This window comes from Monodon monoceros, unplaced genomic scaffold, assembly GCF_005190385.1.
Source record: "Monodon monoceros isolate NGI ecotype Baffin Bay Population unplaced genomic scaffold, NGI_Narwhal_1 Super_Scaffold_5, whole genome shotgun sequence".
NCBI classification, from domain to species: Eukaryota; Metazoa; Chordata; class Mammalia; order Artiodactyla; family Monodontidae; genus Monodon; species Monodon monoceros.
This window is the reverse complement of record NW_021703782.1, coordinates 15,257,791-15,274,183: the sequence shown is the minus strand read 5'-3', so window position 1 is coordinate 15,274,183 and position 16,393 is coordinate 15,257,791. Positions and strand designations below refer to the sequence as shown.

Genomic DNA, 16,393 nt, shown 5'->3' with positions numbered 1-16,393 from the left:
AGAAAGGAGGTGGAATGAAAGAAAAAATTAAGAGCAGCATAAGAAAACAGAAAATAAAATATAGGGAATTCCCTGGTGGTCCAGTGGTTAGGACTCCACACTTTCACAGCCGAGGGCCCAGGTTCGATCCCTGGTCAAGGAACTAAGATCCCACAAGCTGTGCAGTACAGCCCCCCCAAAGTAAATAAATGAATAAATAAATAAATAAAATATAGTATAGAGGAGCAGTGAAACCAGAATGTACTCTTTTCAAGAGACTAATAAAATTGATAAATCCACGGCAAGACTTATGAAATAAAAAAGATAAAACAGAAATAACCAATGGGACTTCCCTGGTGACACAGTGGTTGAGAGTCCGCCTGCAGATGCAGGGGACACGGGTTCGTGCCCTGGTCCAGGAGGATCCCACATGCCGCGGAGCAGCTGGGCCTGTGAGCCATGGCCGCTGAGCCTGCGCGTCCGGAGCCTGTGCTCCGCAACAGGAGAGGCCACAACAGTGAGAGGCCCGCGTACCGCAAAAAAAAAAAATAATAATAATAATTAGAACTTGTATTTATCAAAAGACTCTATTTAAATAGTGTGAAGGGACTTCCCTGGCAGTCCAGTGGTTAAGACTCTGTGCTTCCACTGCAGGGGGCATGGGTTCGATCCCTGGTCAGGAGACTAAGATCCCGCATGCAGCGGGGTGGGAAAAAATAAATAAAATTAAATTAAAATTTAAAAAAAGAGTGTGAAAAGACAAGCTACAGAGTGTGAGAGGATATTTGCTACACAACCAAAAAGTGACTCATGCAGAATATATAAAGAACTACATATCAGTGAGATGAGACTTGAATGAGCACTTCACAAATGACGGTATCCAAATGGCCAGTAAAAATATGAAAAGTTATCCAACCACATTAGTCATCATGAAAATGCAAATTAAAACCACAATGGATGATTCTACACACCTACCAAATTGGCTAAAAGTGAAGATGAATAACATCAAGTGTTGGCCAGAATGTGTAGCAACAGGAATGCTCATATACTGAAGTGTAAATTGGTACATCCACTTTAGTAGATAATGCTAAACTGTTATCCAGAATTGAACATATACATACCCTATAACTGAGCATTCTAATTATAGGAATGTACTTAAGAGAAATATGTGCAGCAAAGAGAAATGCACTGGAATATTCACAGCAGCTGAATTCAACATAGCCAAAAATTGGAATCAGCCCAAATGACCACTGACAGAAGAACTGATAAATAAGTTGTGGCATATTCATATAGTGGAATTGTATACAATAATGACAGTGAACTACAGGAACAGGGAAAACATGGATGCGTCTTACAAACATAATGTTGAGCAAAAGAAGCCAGACACAAAAATACATTATTTGATTGTTCCAATTACATAAAATTAAAAAAAAATTAAAACTTGTACTTGTGGATACATGCTTAAATGATAAAACTGTAAAGAAGAGCAAGAAAGTGATTTCAATAGAAGTCAAGAGAATGATTTTCTTTGGGAAGAGGGAGACTAATTATTAGGAAGGGCCCAAGGTGGGGAATCTGGGGTGCTGGCAGGGTTCTGTTTATTGTCCTGACTTATTATATGGCCATTTGCTTTTAATAAATCATTGAGTTATACATTTGTTTTGTGTACTTTTCTGTATGTTTATCATACTTCACAATAAAAGAGATTTTTACAAATTTATAAGCCTACAAAAATGTGGAGATTTCTGTAGGGATTTTGGAAGCTGGAAAACAAATGAATTAGTATTACTGACTTGGCTGATTCAAGAAAGCTAAAGACCAGTTTAGTAATGGGGAATACCGAGTTCCAGTACAGAATCCTCAAAAAGCAAAGGAATTGGTAGCCTACACCAGTTGCTAGAATTGGGGACCTTGAGTTGAGGGGAAGAGGGAGATGGGGGCTGAGCTAAAATGAGTAGGTAAAAGCTGTTTGAAAGGCAGCTGAAGTCCTAGCTGCCTCTTCTCCAAGACTGGAGGCTAACCTCTAAAAAGCGTAAAGCAAAGAATTTCTGGACCAGGATACAACTGAGGGCGTCGATACTTTGCCAAAAACAGGTGAATTACGTGACCGTATGCAATCTCAGTACTGATACAGAGAATTCCCTAACAAAGACCCACCCTGGTCATTCTGTGTATGTAAAGCTCCAAGTCAGCAGCCCACCTACCAACTCTGAAAGCTTTCTAGTCCCTCATTCTTAATGATGAGCAGGCACCAAGGATTATAGGACTCTTCGGGAAAGTCTCTAAGAGAGACAACAACAAAAACAGCAAAAAGCAACTCAAGTGAACTTGAGATTCTGAAGAAAATATAAAACTTAAAAATGAAAAAACTGTAATATCTCTAGAAAGATATGAGAAGATATTGAATCCATTATATAAAAACATGATGCTCTTATTAAGAGATTTGTAAGCTGTTCGTTCTGTCCTTTGTTTTCATTCATTGTTTTCAGCATTATTTGTTCCACAAATAGTATCTTTTTCTTTGTCTAATTTTATTTTCATGATCTATGGGGATAGACCATGTTGGAAAATAATAGATGTGAATTAATGTAAAACTTTTAAGAAATAGAAACACTCCTGGCAAGAAATCTGTAATTTAATATTCTATCGTGATACCAAGGATGTCTCTTCTGAGCTGATAAAGATAAAAGCCTGCTTCTCTCATTGCATTTCGCTTTGATTTTTTCTTTTCTCTCTTCCATGCAAACTTAAATTTCTCTTCCCATATTTCTATTTTCATCTCCTTGTTTCTTGGTGTCTCTTCTCCCTGAAGATCACTACATTTCAAGCTATCAGAAAGGTATCTGACCAAAATGTGCTATGAGCTTACTACTCGCTGTCTGTCCCACCACAGTCTATTAATTAGACTTTTTTAGTTGTAGTTGAATAATTTCAGACAGGCCCTCCATCCTCCCTTTCTGTTTCAATGTATATGTTTTCTCTGAACCCTGCTGTATGATCCTGCAGGATATTTAGAACTGGGGGGCGAGGAAGGAGAGGCCACATTTCTTAGTTTCTGACGTTTGAATGCGGTCACCTGATGCATGCCTGGACATTGGCTTCTCATGTGTGAGCTGTTTCCTAAATCTTGGATGAGAAAAGGCCATAAAGTCTTAACGTTAACTTTTTTGATGTTGCTTTATAAAATACCTTACCCATCATCATAATTTACACTGCACAGTTGTCTATGGTAGGAAATAACTCACCGGTTTGAGTAAGTGAGGATTGTAAAATGAAAGCAGCTCTCACTAAGTTCAGGAGAGCTAGCTGTGTGTTGTGTTTACATGCAGAAGACAACTGCTCAAGTCATCACTTGCCATTTGGCAGGCCAAACCCTGCATCCTGAGGTGGCCCACAGCATTCTCAAAAGAGATCTTTGCTGTAGCAACTGTCTTTGTTTATATGTGTGTATTTCATTCTTCCCTGTGTTTTACAATCCAGAACCACAAATAAGTTCCTACCTCATAGATCCACTCAGTCTGTCTTTTCTGTGGCCCCTCCATTTTTTACATCATCTTTTTTTTTCTCTCTTCTGGGTTATTTTATTTTTCTCTTGCTCCTTACAACTTCCTGGGACTTTGGTTTGTTTAAACAAACTTAGGCCTTGATTTCTTTTTTTAAAAACAATTTCTTTAACTTAGAAAGACGCTTCATCCTGCATTTTTTAAAACTAACCTGTTAACATATTCCTTTAACTCACTTATTCTTTGTATTCTCTAAGGAGGCACTACAGTTCGAAAGGAGATCATCAAGAATAAAATCAGAGCCATTGGGAAGATGGCACGGGTCTTTTCAATTCTTCGGTAAGGATAACTCTGTCATTACACTGTGGGATAAAAGCATTTTGAGAGTAATGTAGAAGTTGATTTCAGAACAGTTGTTTTAGAATTGGAGTTTGGTATTAGAACTGCTGGTCTTGGGTTGAGTACAGTTTGACTCAGACCTACATGTTGAAGTGCCTAGAAATGCCTGGCAAACATTTGTTTGGTATGAGCTTAGATGCAGTGCAGTGAGTGCAGTGATTTAGTGTGGATTCTGGAGGCAGATTGCCTGTGTTCAGATCCTGGCTCTACATCTTCTCAGCTGTGTGATCTTGTGCCTCATTTTCCTGGTCTGTAAGAGTGGTAATAGCAGATCTGCCTTACGAGGTTCTTTGGAGGATTATATGGGGTAATATATGGAAAACGTTAGAACAGCACCTGATTATTAAGTGGCTTTAATTGAGAACAAGACCTGGCTAATTGTTGTTAATTGGAATATTTACAGAAAACATCCCTTTCTTTGGGTCAGGGAAGGGGTAGGGAGAAGGAGAACCTATCCTCCATCTCTGCGCATCTTTTCTTAACTTCTTTCAAGTATCTTTGTAGGTACTGAGAGGTAGACACCCTAGCATTAACCCTGGGCTTTGATCTTCCTTTGCAGGGAAGAGAGTGAGAGTGTGCTGACTCTCAAGGGCCTGACTCCTACAGGTACACTCCCTTTGGGTGTACTCTCAGGAGGAAAGCAGACTATTGAGACAGGTGAGTATGAGAAATGCTCCTTTCATGGAAGGTGTGCTCCCGTTACCTAGCAGTCAATGTCAAATTGAAACTTAGGGCTTCTTCCAATAAATGGTACTAAAGCAATTGGATATCTATCTCTGGGGGAAAATGGATCTCCATACACAAAAACTAAATCAAAATGAATTATAACTTAAATGTAAAATCTAAAACAGTAAAACTCCCAGAAGAAGGTATGGAAACTAGGCACTGGGGTAGATAAAGAGTCCTTAAATATGACACAAAAAATACTAACCTTAAAAGAAAAATTGAATAAATGACTTTCATGAAAATTAAGAATGTGTATTCACAGAAATTCATGATTAAGAAAGGAAAAAGACAAACCATAAACTGGGAGAAGATTTGTGCAGTACATATGTCTGACTAAGGACTTATATTCAGAGTCTACAGTTCTATAAAGTCTGTAGTCCTATAAAGAACTACAACTCAGGGACTTCTGGTGGTCCAGTGGTTAAGACTCCACGCTTCCATCACAAGGGGCATGGGTTTGATCCTTGGTCAGGGAGCTAAGATCCCGCATGCCGCACCCCATGGCAAAAAAAAAAAAGTACAACTCAATAAGAAAAACACAAAACAACCAAATTTTTTTAATGGTCAAAAGATTTTAACAGACACTTCACAAAAGAGGGTATTAAAATGGCCAAAAAGCATATGAAAAGGTGCTTAAAATAGTTACCCGTCTGGGAAATGGATATAAAAACACAGTGAGATACCACTACATATTCTCTAGAATGGCTAAAATTTATAAGTGTGACAATACCAAGTGTTGATGAGTTTGTGGAGAACTAAAACTAGATACATTGTTAGTGGGTTTGTAAATTGGTTCAACCACTTTGGAAAACTGTTGGGCAATAAAGCAAAACATGGCTACCCTACAACCCAGCAAATCCATGCCTGTTTTTTTTTTTTGTTTATTTTATTTTATTTTTGGCTGCATTGGGTCTTCGTTGCTGCACGCGGGCTTTCTCTAGTTGCGGCGAGCAGGGGCTACTCTTCCTTCCGGTGCACGGGCTTCTCATTGCAGTGGCTTCTCTTGTTGTGGAGCACGGGCTCTAGGCACGCGGGCTCAGTAGTTGTGGCTCACAGGCCCAGTTGCTCCGTGGCATGTGGGATCTTCCCGGACCAGGGCTCGAGCCCATGTCCCCTGCGTTGGCAGACAGATTCTTAACACTGCGCCACCAAGGAAGCCCCCATGCCTGGTTTCTATCGAAGAGAAATTAGTGCATATGTCCACCGAAGGATGTGCATAAGAATGCTCACCTTAGCTTTACTCATAATAGTCCAAAATGGGAAACAACCAAATGTCCATCAATAGTAGAATAGATAAATTGTGTTATATTTATAAAATGGAATTTACTCAGCAATAAAAAATAACATTATGAATACATGCAAAAACGTGGTTGAATCTCACAGACATCATGGTAAACTAAAAAAGCTACACCGAAAAGAGCACAGACTGTCTGATTTATATGATGTGCAAGAACAAGCAGACTAACATTTCTGGGTGGGATCAAAGTGAGGAGGCGGGGAAGCAACCGTGGCGTATATGGGCCTCACGGTGCCTCTCATCATGATGAGCGTGTTCTGGGGCTTCGTCAGCTTCTTGGAGCCCTGGTTCATCCCTGAGGGTCCCAACTGGGAGTTATCATCACCTTGTTGGTGACCTGTTCAGTTTGCTGTTATCTCTAGTCATGAAGAGATGTTAAATCACCTCCATACCTAGACCACCTTCCTTGACTTTGCCTATTTTGGCCATCAGCTTCCTTAAACATTCACAGCACATTTGAACATCTTATTCTACAATGCAGTATTTTTTTTCCCATCACCTTTTTTACACTTTGATCAATTGTGTACCTACTTAAACTGTGCAGGCTCCATAAAATGTCTATGCACTCCTCTGAGATAGAAAATGCTGGTCTTCTGAGAAATATATGACTCTCTCTTTGGAACCTGTGGATTTGAAGGTGGCTCCTGCCTGCTCACTACATGGGAATCAGCAAAGTGTTTAAGAGCTGTTACAAGACAGGAAGACTCCAGTGGGGCGGTCAATAGGAGAACATGTTCAGAGGGAAGATCTGTCCCACCAGAATTATGCCAAAGTATATTTTTAGGATGAATTTATTTCTGCTATCTTTTGGAATAAATTATTTTTCTGTTTTCAAAAAAAAAAAAAAGAACTGGGATTTCCCTTGTGGCACAGTGGTTAAAAATCCGCCTGTCAATGCAGGGGACATGGTTTCGAGCCCTGGTCTAGGAAGATCCCCCATGCCATGGAGCAGCTAAGCCCGCGAGCCACAGCTGCTGAACCCGCATGCTGCAACTACTGAAGCCCGCGCGCCTAGAGCCCGTGCTCTGCAACAAGACAATCCACCGCAATGAGAAGCTTGCGCACTGCAACGAAGAGTAGCCCCCGCTTGCTCCAACTAGAGAAAGCCCACGCACCACAACGAAGACCCAGAGCAGCCAAAAATAAATAAATAATTATTTTTTAAAAAGAGCTTCACCGTGTCCCAGGCACTGAAGTGAAACACTCGATAGGTATATGTGCTTTCTGTTCTCAGAAACACAAGCAACAACAACAAAAGAGGAACTGGCAGGCTCATCAATGGTAAAAGAAGTTAGAATGGCACGTCCTCTGGTGGGAGCATATGGACCCAGAAGGAGCCCAGGGGACTTCTGGAGTAGAGGGAATGTTCTATATCACTACCTAGGTGGTAGTTACACAAGTGCATGCATATATAAAAATGTATTAAGCAGTACACTTCAGATTTATGCACATCATATGCCTCACTTGTGTGTTTTATACCTTAATTTTGGGGGGTTAGAGTTTCTCAGTCAGAAAGGGAGTTTGCCTCTTTGCCTGCAAACCATATCCCACAACAGTGCCTCAGTCACCGCTTCAACCAGAGTGTCAGTTCTGAAAATTACGTGGGCGTTGACTTTAAGGAGAGGACTTTATGGAACCCAGGAATGATAAGGTTGATATTTGTCAGAATAAACAGATCTGGTCAAGCAAGGGGAAGAAACATGAGATCAAGTCATTGGATGACTAATTCTAGGCAAGAAAACTGGAGTTGAAGCATTAACAACTTAAAGTAGAGTTTCAGTGCTTTTTTGCCCCCCTTGTTTTTTGAATTGCTTCTACTTAAGTTTTTCTTTTCCTTGTCACCCTGCCTCTTATAGGAATTCTTTGCATTTTGTGAACATTCCAGGGCTATTGATTAATAGGAACAGCCCCCTTTCCCCCTTTTCTTTTTTTTTTTTTTTTTTTTTGTGGTACGCGGGCCTCTCACTGTTGTGGCCTCTCCCATCGCAGAGCACAGGCTCCGGACGCACAGGCTCAGCGGCCATGGCTCACGGGCCTAGCCGCTCCACGGCATGTGGGATCTTCCCGGACGGGGGCACGAACCCGTGTCCTCTGCATCGGCAGGCGGACTCTCAACCACTGCGCCACCAGGGAAGCCCATCCCCCTCTTCTTTTTATAGGATTGATTTCCTCCTTCTCTTTCAAATTGAATACTGAAATATTAGAGTTTAGTTATTTATAAGGAAGAGTGAACATTTTCTCCTTGGAAGTATAAAATTAATTTTCTTAAGTTCTGTAGTTTCATAGGAAGAATCAGTAAACTGTTTCAGACTGAATTTTTCCTCTCAGATGTGCAGTTTCTTGCAAGCAAAATACTTTTCTGTCATTGCTCTGCTTATTAGTCATGTGAAATATTCTGAGAGCAGCTCTGACAAAGCATTTTAGAGTTAATGGGTAGTAATACGGGTAAAGAAAAAAAGGAACATCCTATACATCCTTTCTTGAAAAATTTTGGAAATTTGCTGATCCACAGTTGTTGTTTTAATCTGGATGAAATTTTTCTAGACCTTGATTTGAAAGAGTAAATCTGCAAATCTGGGATTACTAAGTAGCAAAGAGAATTTTATGGATGTGTTATTTGGAGATTTGTTGTTTATAATCCTTGGTCTATCTTTTGTTCTCAGTCCCAAATATATGCAGTTTCTCTTCATTCCTGATTTGAATATGAGTGTTTTAATCAATATAGGATTGTTTATTGGTACTCCAAAATTGATAGAAATCTCAGAAATGTGTAAGAACAAAACTAAAGTTGCAGCCAACTTTTTAGAGCTTCTTATTCTCTCTTATTGATTGACAAGAACTGAGTTTATTTGTCATTTTCCCATCAGAGTCTCAGTTCCACAGGTTCACTGGCAAACTGGAGCGTTAGCTGAAAAAGATCTTTTATTGTTCATGTAACTTTACTTGGAGAGCCTTCAACCAACGATATCCCATCCTATATGGCCTTATAGCCTACATTCATTTATACCCCACCTTGTTCCAAGGGGGATTTGAGTAAGTTACAGTATACATCCAACACAGTGAAGGGAAATAAATATGCTTGGAAATTGGAGCACAAAGGAAAACAAACCAGTGAAAGCCAGTAGTCAGTCACAAATTTGACTCCAAGCTTCCTAGTAGCCAAAATAAAGAGGAAAGACCATAAGATAAAAAGCAGGTCAGTTATAAATTGGACTCCATCAAAAGTTTTAAAGTTTTGTGCTGATAATGGAACCATCAAGAAAGTGAAAACACAACCCACAGCATGGGTGAAAGTATTTACAAAGCATACATCTGATAAGAGACTAGCATCTAGAAACTGTAAAGAATTCTTGTAACTGAATAATAAAAAGGCAAATAACCCAATTAAAATGGGTAAAAAATGGAATAGACATTTTTCCAAAGAAGACATACAAATGGCCAATAAGCATGTGAAAAGATGTTCCACATCATTAGACATTAACCACAATGAGATACCACTTTAAGCCCACTGGATAGTTGTAATCAAAAAGGCAGATAGAAACAAGTGTTGGTGAGAATGGAGAGAAAGTAGGACCCTCATACACTGCTGGTGGGGATTCAAAATGGAGCAGCACATTGGAAACCAATCTGGCAGTTTCTTAGATGATTGAACATACCGTTAATCATATGACCCAGCAGTTACACTCCTAGTTACATACCCAGAGAAATGAAAACATAGCCACACAAAGACCTGTACACAAATGTTCATAGTAACAGGCTCTGTAATAGCCAATAAGTGGAAACAACACAAATGTCTATCACCTGATGAATGGATAAACAAAATGTGGTATATTCATACAGTGGAATACTATTCGGTCATAAAAAGGAATTACGTACTGATACAATCCTCAACATGAATGAACCTTGAAAACATTATGCTAAGTGAAAGAAGCCAATCACTAAAACCACAGATTATATGATTCCACTTATGCGAAATGTCCAGAACAGGCAAATCTGTAGAGATGGAAAGTACTTTAGTGGTTGACTGTAAAGTTAGGGAAAGGGATGAGGGAGGGAAATGGGGTTTTAGGGGGTGATGAAAATATTCTAACCATAGATTGTGGTAATGGCTGCACAACTCTTAAAATCATTGAACTATCACTTTGAACAAGTGAATTTTATGGTTATGTGAATTATGTTTCAGTAAAGAAATCTCATTCAGTAAAGAAAAGTATATTTCAGTAAAGGAAAAGAAAAAAGAGTTTCTCAGTTTTATACGACTGTTTCTTGTAAGGAATATCCTTCAGTGCAGGCTATCTTAATACCCAGTGCAAAAAGCAATTCTAGGAGGACCCCAAACAATGTGATACTAGTACACATTTTGCCACACACATAGCTTTTAAATTCTAATTAACCAACACTGTGTATACAATTTCAGGTAAAGCCTTGTTCTCCCACTTCTTAACAGTTGCTTTTGTGATGTACTGTTTGAAGGCATTATTGTTTTCTTGTGAAAATTTGTTCAATGTGAGGAGATTTGAGAGGGTGTGACATTGCCTTAACACGTGCCAACACATGGTTGACAAATGTAAGCAGCTGATAAGTTGATTCCAAGTTTCCATTTTCCCCATTGCCTTGGGAAGTTAATTTTCAGTTCTTCCAGTTTCTCCTCTCTGATGGATATAAAAAGCCTCAGGAACAGCAAACTGTTACTGTTCATTATTCTTCCCTGCCTTCTTTTAAAAAATTGGTATTGGAGGAACTAACAGGGTTCTCCTAAGATCTTTCTTGCTACAACTGGTAACCTTTTCATATATTAGCGCTTTTACTGTCTTAAAATGAAGATGCAAGAAAGTTTACCTGTTGATACTAATTCTTAAATAGCTTCCTTTTCCAAAAGTGAGGGAGAAGAGGGCCTTCTTAGTAATTGGCCTGCTGTCTTGCACAGCGAATGGAAGCCATGTGGGTTGGAAATGTCAGCCTCTGCTGTGTCTCTCCTCCCAGATGGTACATGAATTTGTATTCAGAATTGAATAGATTTATGCCTTTGCCAGCTTAGTACTCCACCCCCGGAAAAGAAATAACCCTTCCCTTATAACCCATTTTTCTCTCCTTCCAAATGCCAGTCTGTTATTCAACGGCCACTCCTTTTCATTAAGGACAGTTGGACCCCACACAAGTTGCTTGAAATCATTAAGAAATAGTTTTAAGCAACTTTTTTTAATAGGACACAACAGCTACAGATCTAACTAAAGAACAGTTGTAATATTAAATGATTTGACTGGACATATTTTGATATGTGAATGTTAAGACGTAGATTAGCAGCTGGCTATTTAAAATGAGGAAAACGTCGTAACTCTTGTTTCTTCTAGTCAGCTTGATTGACCCCATTGTCTTAGCTATGGATGACATTAGCTAAAAGGTTCTCGTGCCACTCACAATGTGAACAATCTTAGAAACTCTCCCCACCTCATATTTCCCCCCAATTTAGTTTTTCGCAGTAATCCTGTCGCTTCTCTAACTAGTCGACTTTTATTAGGGATGAGAATAGGCTTAAAGGTGGGACGCTGGGATGTCTGTGCTGGCAGCAGTGCTGTTGGTTTACTCACTCTTTTTCTGCCTTCATTTTTGCATGCCACTGCTCCTGCCTCTTACAGCCACAGTAGAAGCGGTAGAGGCCCGGGAAGGTATGGCCATATTCCTATGATAGATGTGATCATGTGTCTGTCTACTGGTTTTAAAAGCTTTGTCAACATTCAAAATCTTTTATTATTGCATCACCAGAACTGTTAACAGTGAGGAAAGGAAGAGATATCTCTAGGCGTGCTCACAAAGTATTTCCTTTGTGTCCTGTATTTGTATTAATTTAAATGATCTTCTCCACAGCCGAAGTCCTTTCTGGGCTCTCTCAGTTTTAATGCAATGACTGAAGCTTAAGCAGCTGGTCATGGGGGTTCAAATGGTGTAATCTCATAGCCCTTCCGTATCCAAGAGGCATCCATTTGATTATCAGAAATTCAAACCCTCAGCCTCTTTACCTAATGATTCCAAAGGACATCAAAAGTGGAGGCAAAAGTAGATAGGAGTTAGTTTTATTTGTTTTTGAGGTTGCCCTAAGTCAGTCAAGCTAAATTATCTTTGTTTCTATGAAAACAAATTTTAAGTAACAAATTATCTATGAATTCTGAGGATGAAAACCATTGGAATCGATAAACTTGTGTTATAAATTTAATTGTTCTGTTAGATAAGATGGTTCACAATGGGAATGCCTTTCCTTGGTGATACAAAAGTTCAATCAGAAAGAAAATATCTAGGAACTATTTTTTAGATGGCTTTTAACTTACATTCAGCTCCTGGTTGTGCAAGATAAAAAGCTTTCCTTCTAAACAAACTTTTTTGTGTGGTCTATGTGATGTTTGTGTTAGAGCAGCTACTCTGCTTAACTTGTTCTGTTATTCTAGTGTTGCCTTTTTTTCTCTCTCACTGAGCACGTTTCTGGCCCATAAGAGACTCTTTCAAATGTATTGGGGCTTTTTGTCAGGTCTACTTCTGCTATGATTAATTGAGCTATGAAAATGACTTTCACAGTTTCCGTGGCCCTTTGGGCCTTAAGGAAGCAGTAGCTTCAGACCAGGCTAATTGAAATCAAATATTGCTCAATCCCTTCACCAGACATGTGCTCCACAGCCACCCTTCTGTATTTTTCTCTAGGAGGTTGCTGTATGCTAAGAAACTTAAAGCTGGTCGCTTTACTGTCTAATTGAGCTCCTCCCTTTCCTGTTTTTCTGTAGCCATCAGAGGGTTTTCGCTTCAGCACAGGATCCGGAGTTTTGAAGAAGCCCGAGGTCTGGACCGAATTAACGAGCGGATGCCACCCCGCAAAGATAGCCAGTACTTTGATGGGCCGGTGAAGTTGGTCCAACCAAACGCTGCGCACAGGAGTGACAAGGGGAGAAGAGCCAGTAATGACTCAGAGCCCTGCTGTGGCACAGGTGGATCCAAGACTTAACAATCAATTTTATTTATTTATTATTGGAAAACAAAACAAAAACAACTGAAACAACTTAAACCTGGAGGTGCATTCATAATACACTCTGCATTTACTCTGTAAGAAAGGTGACCATTTTATAAATTCTTTTAATTTATGTTTAATATATACATAAAAAGTGAATGTGTTTTGTTTTTCCTTTTTTTCCCCCCCCCTAATTTTTAGGAACTGATCTGATTGTCTGATACATAGTGAAGTCTTGTGCTATAAAGGGGACCTTCCCCCTAATAAAAGGGCCTTGGAAACCTCTACCCTGGGTTTCTGACTTGAACTAGCCAGCCTTTTCTCTTGTTTTTGGAGGGTAATATCTTTAATTTCAGACTAATCATTTTTCAAACACAAAAGGGTTTTTTCTTTTCTTTTTTTTTTTTCCTTTCTACAGGGTACCATTGAAGATCTCTTAGATTTCAGTGGCTAAAACTTCCCTTCTTATGGAAAACTTGATTATAGTAGAACTCCTAAGTGAATAACCCAAACCCAGTGATTTTAAGGGCCAAGGGAAATGTTTTCCATGATAACCTACTTTCTTCTGGACTCTCAATTACTCAATGTATTCTAGTACGGCGAAATAAAAAATGAGGGATTTTCGTAGAATTACTTAAAATTTGTTCATCTAACCATGGGCATGATTGGTTTAAACTTCCCTTAGAACTTTGGAGGTTTCTTAACTGTTGCCAGATCCTTTTGCTTTTTTTTTTTAATTTTTTGCGGTACGCGGGCCTCTCACTGCTGTGGCCTCTCCCGTTGCGGAGCACAGTCTCCGGACGCGCAGGCTCAGCGGCCATGGCTCACGGGCCCAGCCGCTCCGCGGCATGTGGGATCTTCCCGGACCGGGGCACGAACCCGTGTCCCCTGCATCGGCAGGCGGACTCTCAACCACTGCGCCACCAGGGAAGCCCCCTTGCTTTTATTTTTGAACACTAGGTGATTTACCCCATCTGCAAAGGAAGCGAAATTTCTAAATATTTTATAAATGCCCTCTGTAGAGCCTTCGATGGTAAGAAGTGTTTATGCCCTTCTGTGTTACTGCATCAGCTCTCACATCTATCCTCCCCGTCGTCCATCTGTTTTTCTGTGTCAGCATTTTTGAAACCAACTGGGGTAATGGAAACTGACTAGGTTAAAATAATCCCCCTGTGAACTGGAAGTCTTGCTAAAGGGCATTGGATGAGTGAGGATTTCCTGTCTATCAATTACTGGAATGTTCCTCCATGTTTCAGCACTCATTATACTGAACTGTGTGTCGGTCTCTGTCAGCATATTTTGGAATACAAAAACAAGTGATCAAATACAAGGTTTGAATAATCTTTCCTTAGTTTTTCAAGTCACAACCAACTAGTGAAGGAAATTTCAGGGATCCTTAGGCTCCCATTTTTGGTTTAGCCTGATGACAGGTGCCATGTCATAATACTCATTGGTCAGCCTTGTAGTGAAAGTGCACGTCTGGGCCACAGTACATCAAAGTGCATATTTGTGGAATTCCTTAATGTCATTTGGGATGTAGGAGTCCAGCATTAAAGCAAGTATCCCAGACAGTAGTACTTTATGTTTGGAGCTTCAAGGACACCAGAAACCTTTTTTCAAAAAACATAATTTCAGGGAATTCCCTGGCAGTCCAGTGGTTAGGACTGTAGGCTTTCACTGCTGAGGGCCCAGTTTCAGTCCCTGGTTGGGGAACTAGGATCCCACAAGCCGTGTGGCACGGTTCAAAACAAAACATAATTTCATTAGAAGAATGAGGATTTAGCCCATCTATCTCTGTTTTCCTCTGCCTTGCTAACAGTTCCCAATTTGTTTATGACAGAGATCAAAGCACTTTGGAGATTGGAATCTGGTGGCGTAGAGTGCTCTGTTAACAAAAAAGATAGGAAGGATATTGGGAAGGAGATAAAAGATCTCTTATTGGGTTGTGAGTAAAATCTTTGAAAGAGGAGAGGAAGAGTCTCCAGTAGCTGTCTTTACTGATCATCATTTCTTTATAATCAAAGAGGAATTCATCACCTGGATATCCTCATACTCCTCCCTCCCCCAATCCCAATAGGGAAAGGGCCGCTGTTTTGGAAATCTCACCTAATGTGACAGTCAGTTCACAGGACAGGTTTGATAGATGGGAGTCCCTGATTCCTTTCTCTTTTCCATTGAGGCTGTTGTTATACACACACAGTCCACAGGTAGAAACCGTGGGCTTCAATCTTAAGGGCTTCAATCAGCAGGCAAGTAGTGAAATAGTTACTACAAATCCTTATAAGCAAAAAATAGTATTAGGAAAAAAAACAAAAAAAGACAATTACTTAGGAAGGTCTTCATTTTCTTCCCAAAATGAAGTAGTACGATAAAGCAATTTTCCTTGACAGAGCCATGCTAAAAGATGTATTTTACAGGTAACTTTTGAGCTGTTGAAGTTTCAGCCGGAGTAGAGAGTTAAGTGGTCACGATTCAAGAAAATTGGAGGGGGTTTAAAAGAGCATAGCAGCAGCTCTGGAAGGAAGTTAGGTTTGAAGATCCTGTTGATTCTAAAGGTAAAGGCATTTCTTATGTTCTGTAGAAAGCTGGGGTGAGTATTTCAGCACTTTAGAAAGGTGTGTGGTGAGTGTGTGTGTCTGGTATAAGTAGCTTTTTTTTTTTAAATTAATTGATTTATTTATTTATTTTTGGCTGCGTTGGATCTTGGTTGCTGCACCTGGGCTTTCTCTAGTTGCGGTGAGCGGGGACTACTCTTCGTTGCGGTGCGCAGGCTTCTCACTGCGGTAGCTTCTCTTGTTGTGGAGCACGGGTCTAGGCGCGCGGGCTTCAGTAGTTGTGGCACGCAGGCTCAGTAGTTGTGGCACGCGGGCTCTAGAGCGCAGGCTCAGTAGTTGTGGCTCACGGGCTTAGTTGCTCCACGTCATGTGGGATATTCCCGGACCAGGGCTCGAACGCGTGTCCCCTGTATTGGCAGGCAGATTCTTATCCACTGCACCACCAGGGAAGTCATACCGGCTTCTTAAAGCCAGACCGGCAGGCAGTCTGCATTTGTACCTGTGGTTGTACCAAATATGCATTTGTACCTGTGGTTCAAGACAGTTTAGAAGGCGTATACTGGGGCTTCCCTGGTGGCGCAGTGGTTAAGAATCTGCCTGCCAATGCAGGGGACACGCGTTCGAGCCCTGGTCTGGGTAGATCCCACATGCCGCAGAGCAACTAAGCCCGTGCGCCACAACTACCGAGCTTGCACTCTACAGCCCATGAGCCACAACTACTGAGCCCATGTGCCACAACTACTGAAGCCTGCACACCTAGAGCCCGTGCTTCGCAACAAGAGAAGCCACCACAATGAGAGAAGCCCGCGCACCGCAATGAAGAGTATCCCCCGCTCGCTGCAACTAGAGAAAGCCCGTGCGCAGCAATGAAGACCCAACGCAGCCAAAAATAAATAATTAAAATAGATAAAATTTTTTAAAAGGTAAAAATAAATAAATAATA

General features: G+C 40.4%; 1 protein-coding gene across 6 annotated transcripts in view; it reads left to right on the top strand.

Annotated features, from left to right (window-relative positions):
- The window catches only part of PPP3CC (protein phosphatase 3 catalytic subunit gamma), an 87,025-nt gene extending 73,824 nt beyond the window's left edge, over window positions 1-13,201 (top strand). For 3 of the 6 annotated variants that reach the window (XM_029201742.1, XM_029201738.1, XM_029201740.1), the window contains exons 11-14: window positions 3,740-3,821; window positions 4,441-4,538; window positions 11,541-11,570; window positions 12,675-13,201. In XM_029201742.1, coding sequence (XP_029057575.1) covers window positions 3,740-3,821; window positions 4,441-4,538; window positions 11,541-11,570; window positions 12,675-12,892 — 428 coding nt within the window. In that variant the 3' untranslated portion in view covers window positions 12,893-13,201. The remainder of the gene's footprint in view (window positions 1-3,739; window positions 3,822-4,440; window positions 4,539-11,540; window positions 11,571-12,674) is intronic. The other 3 variants (XM_029201739.1, XM_029201741.1, XR_003790665.1) reach the window with 2 other exon arrangements.
- The last annotated feature ends 3,192 nt before the right edge of the window (window positions 13,202-16,393 follow it).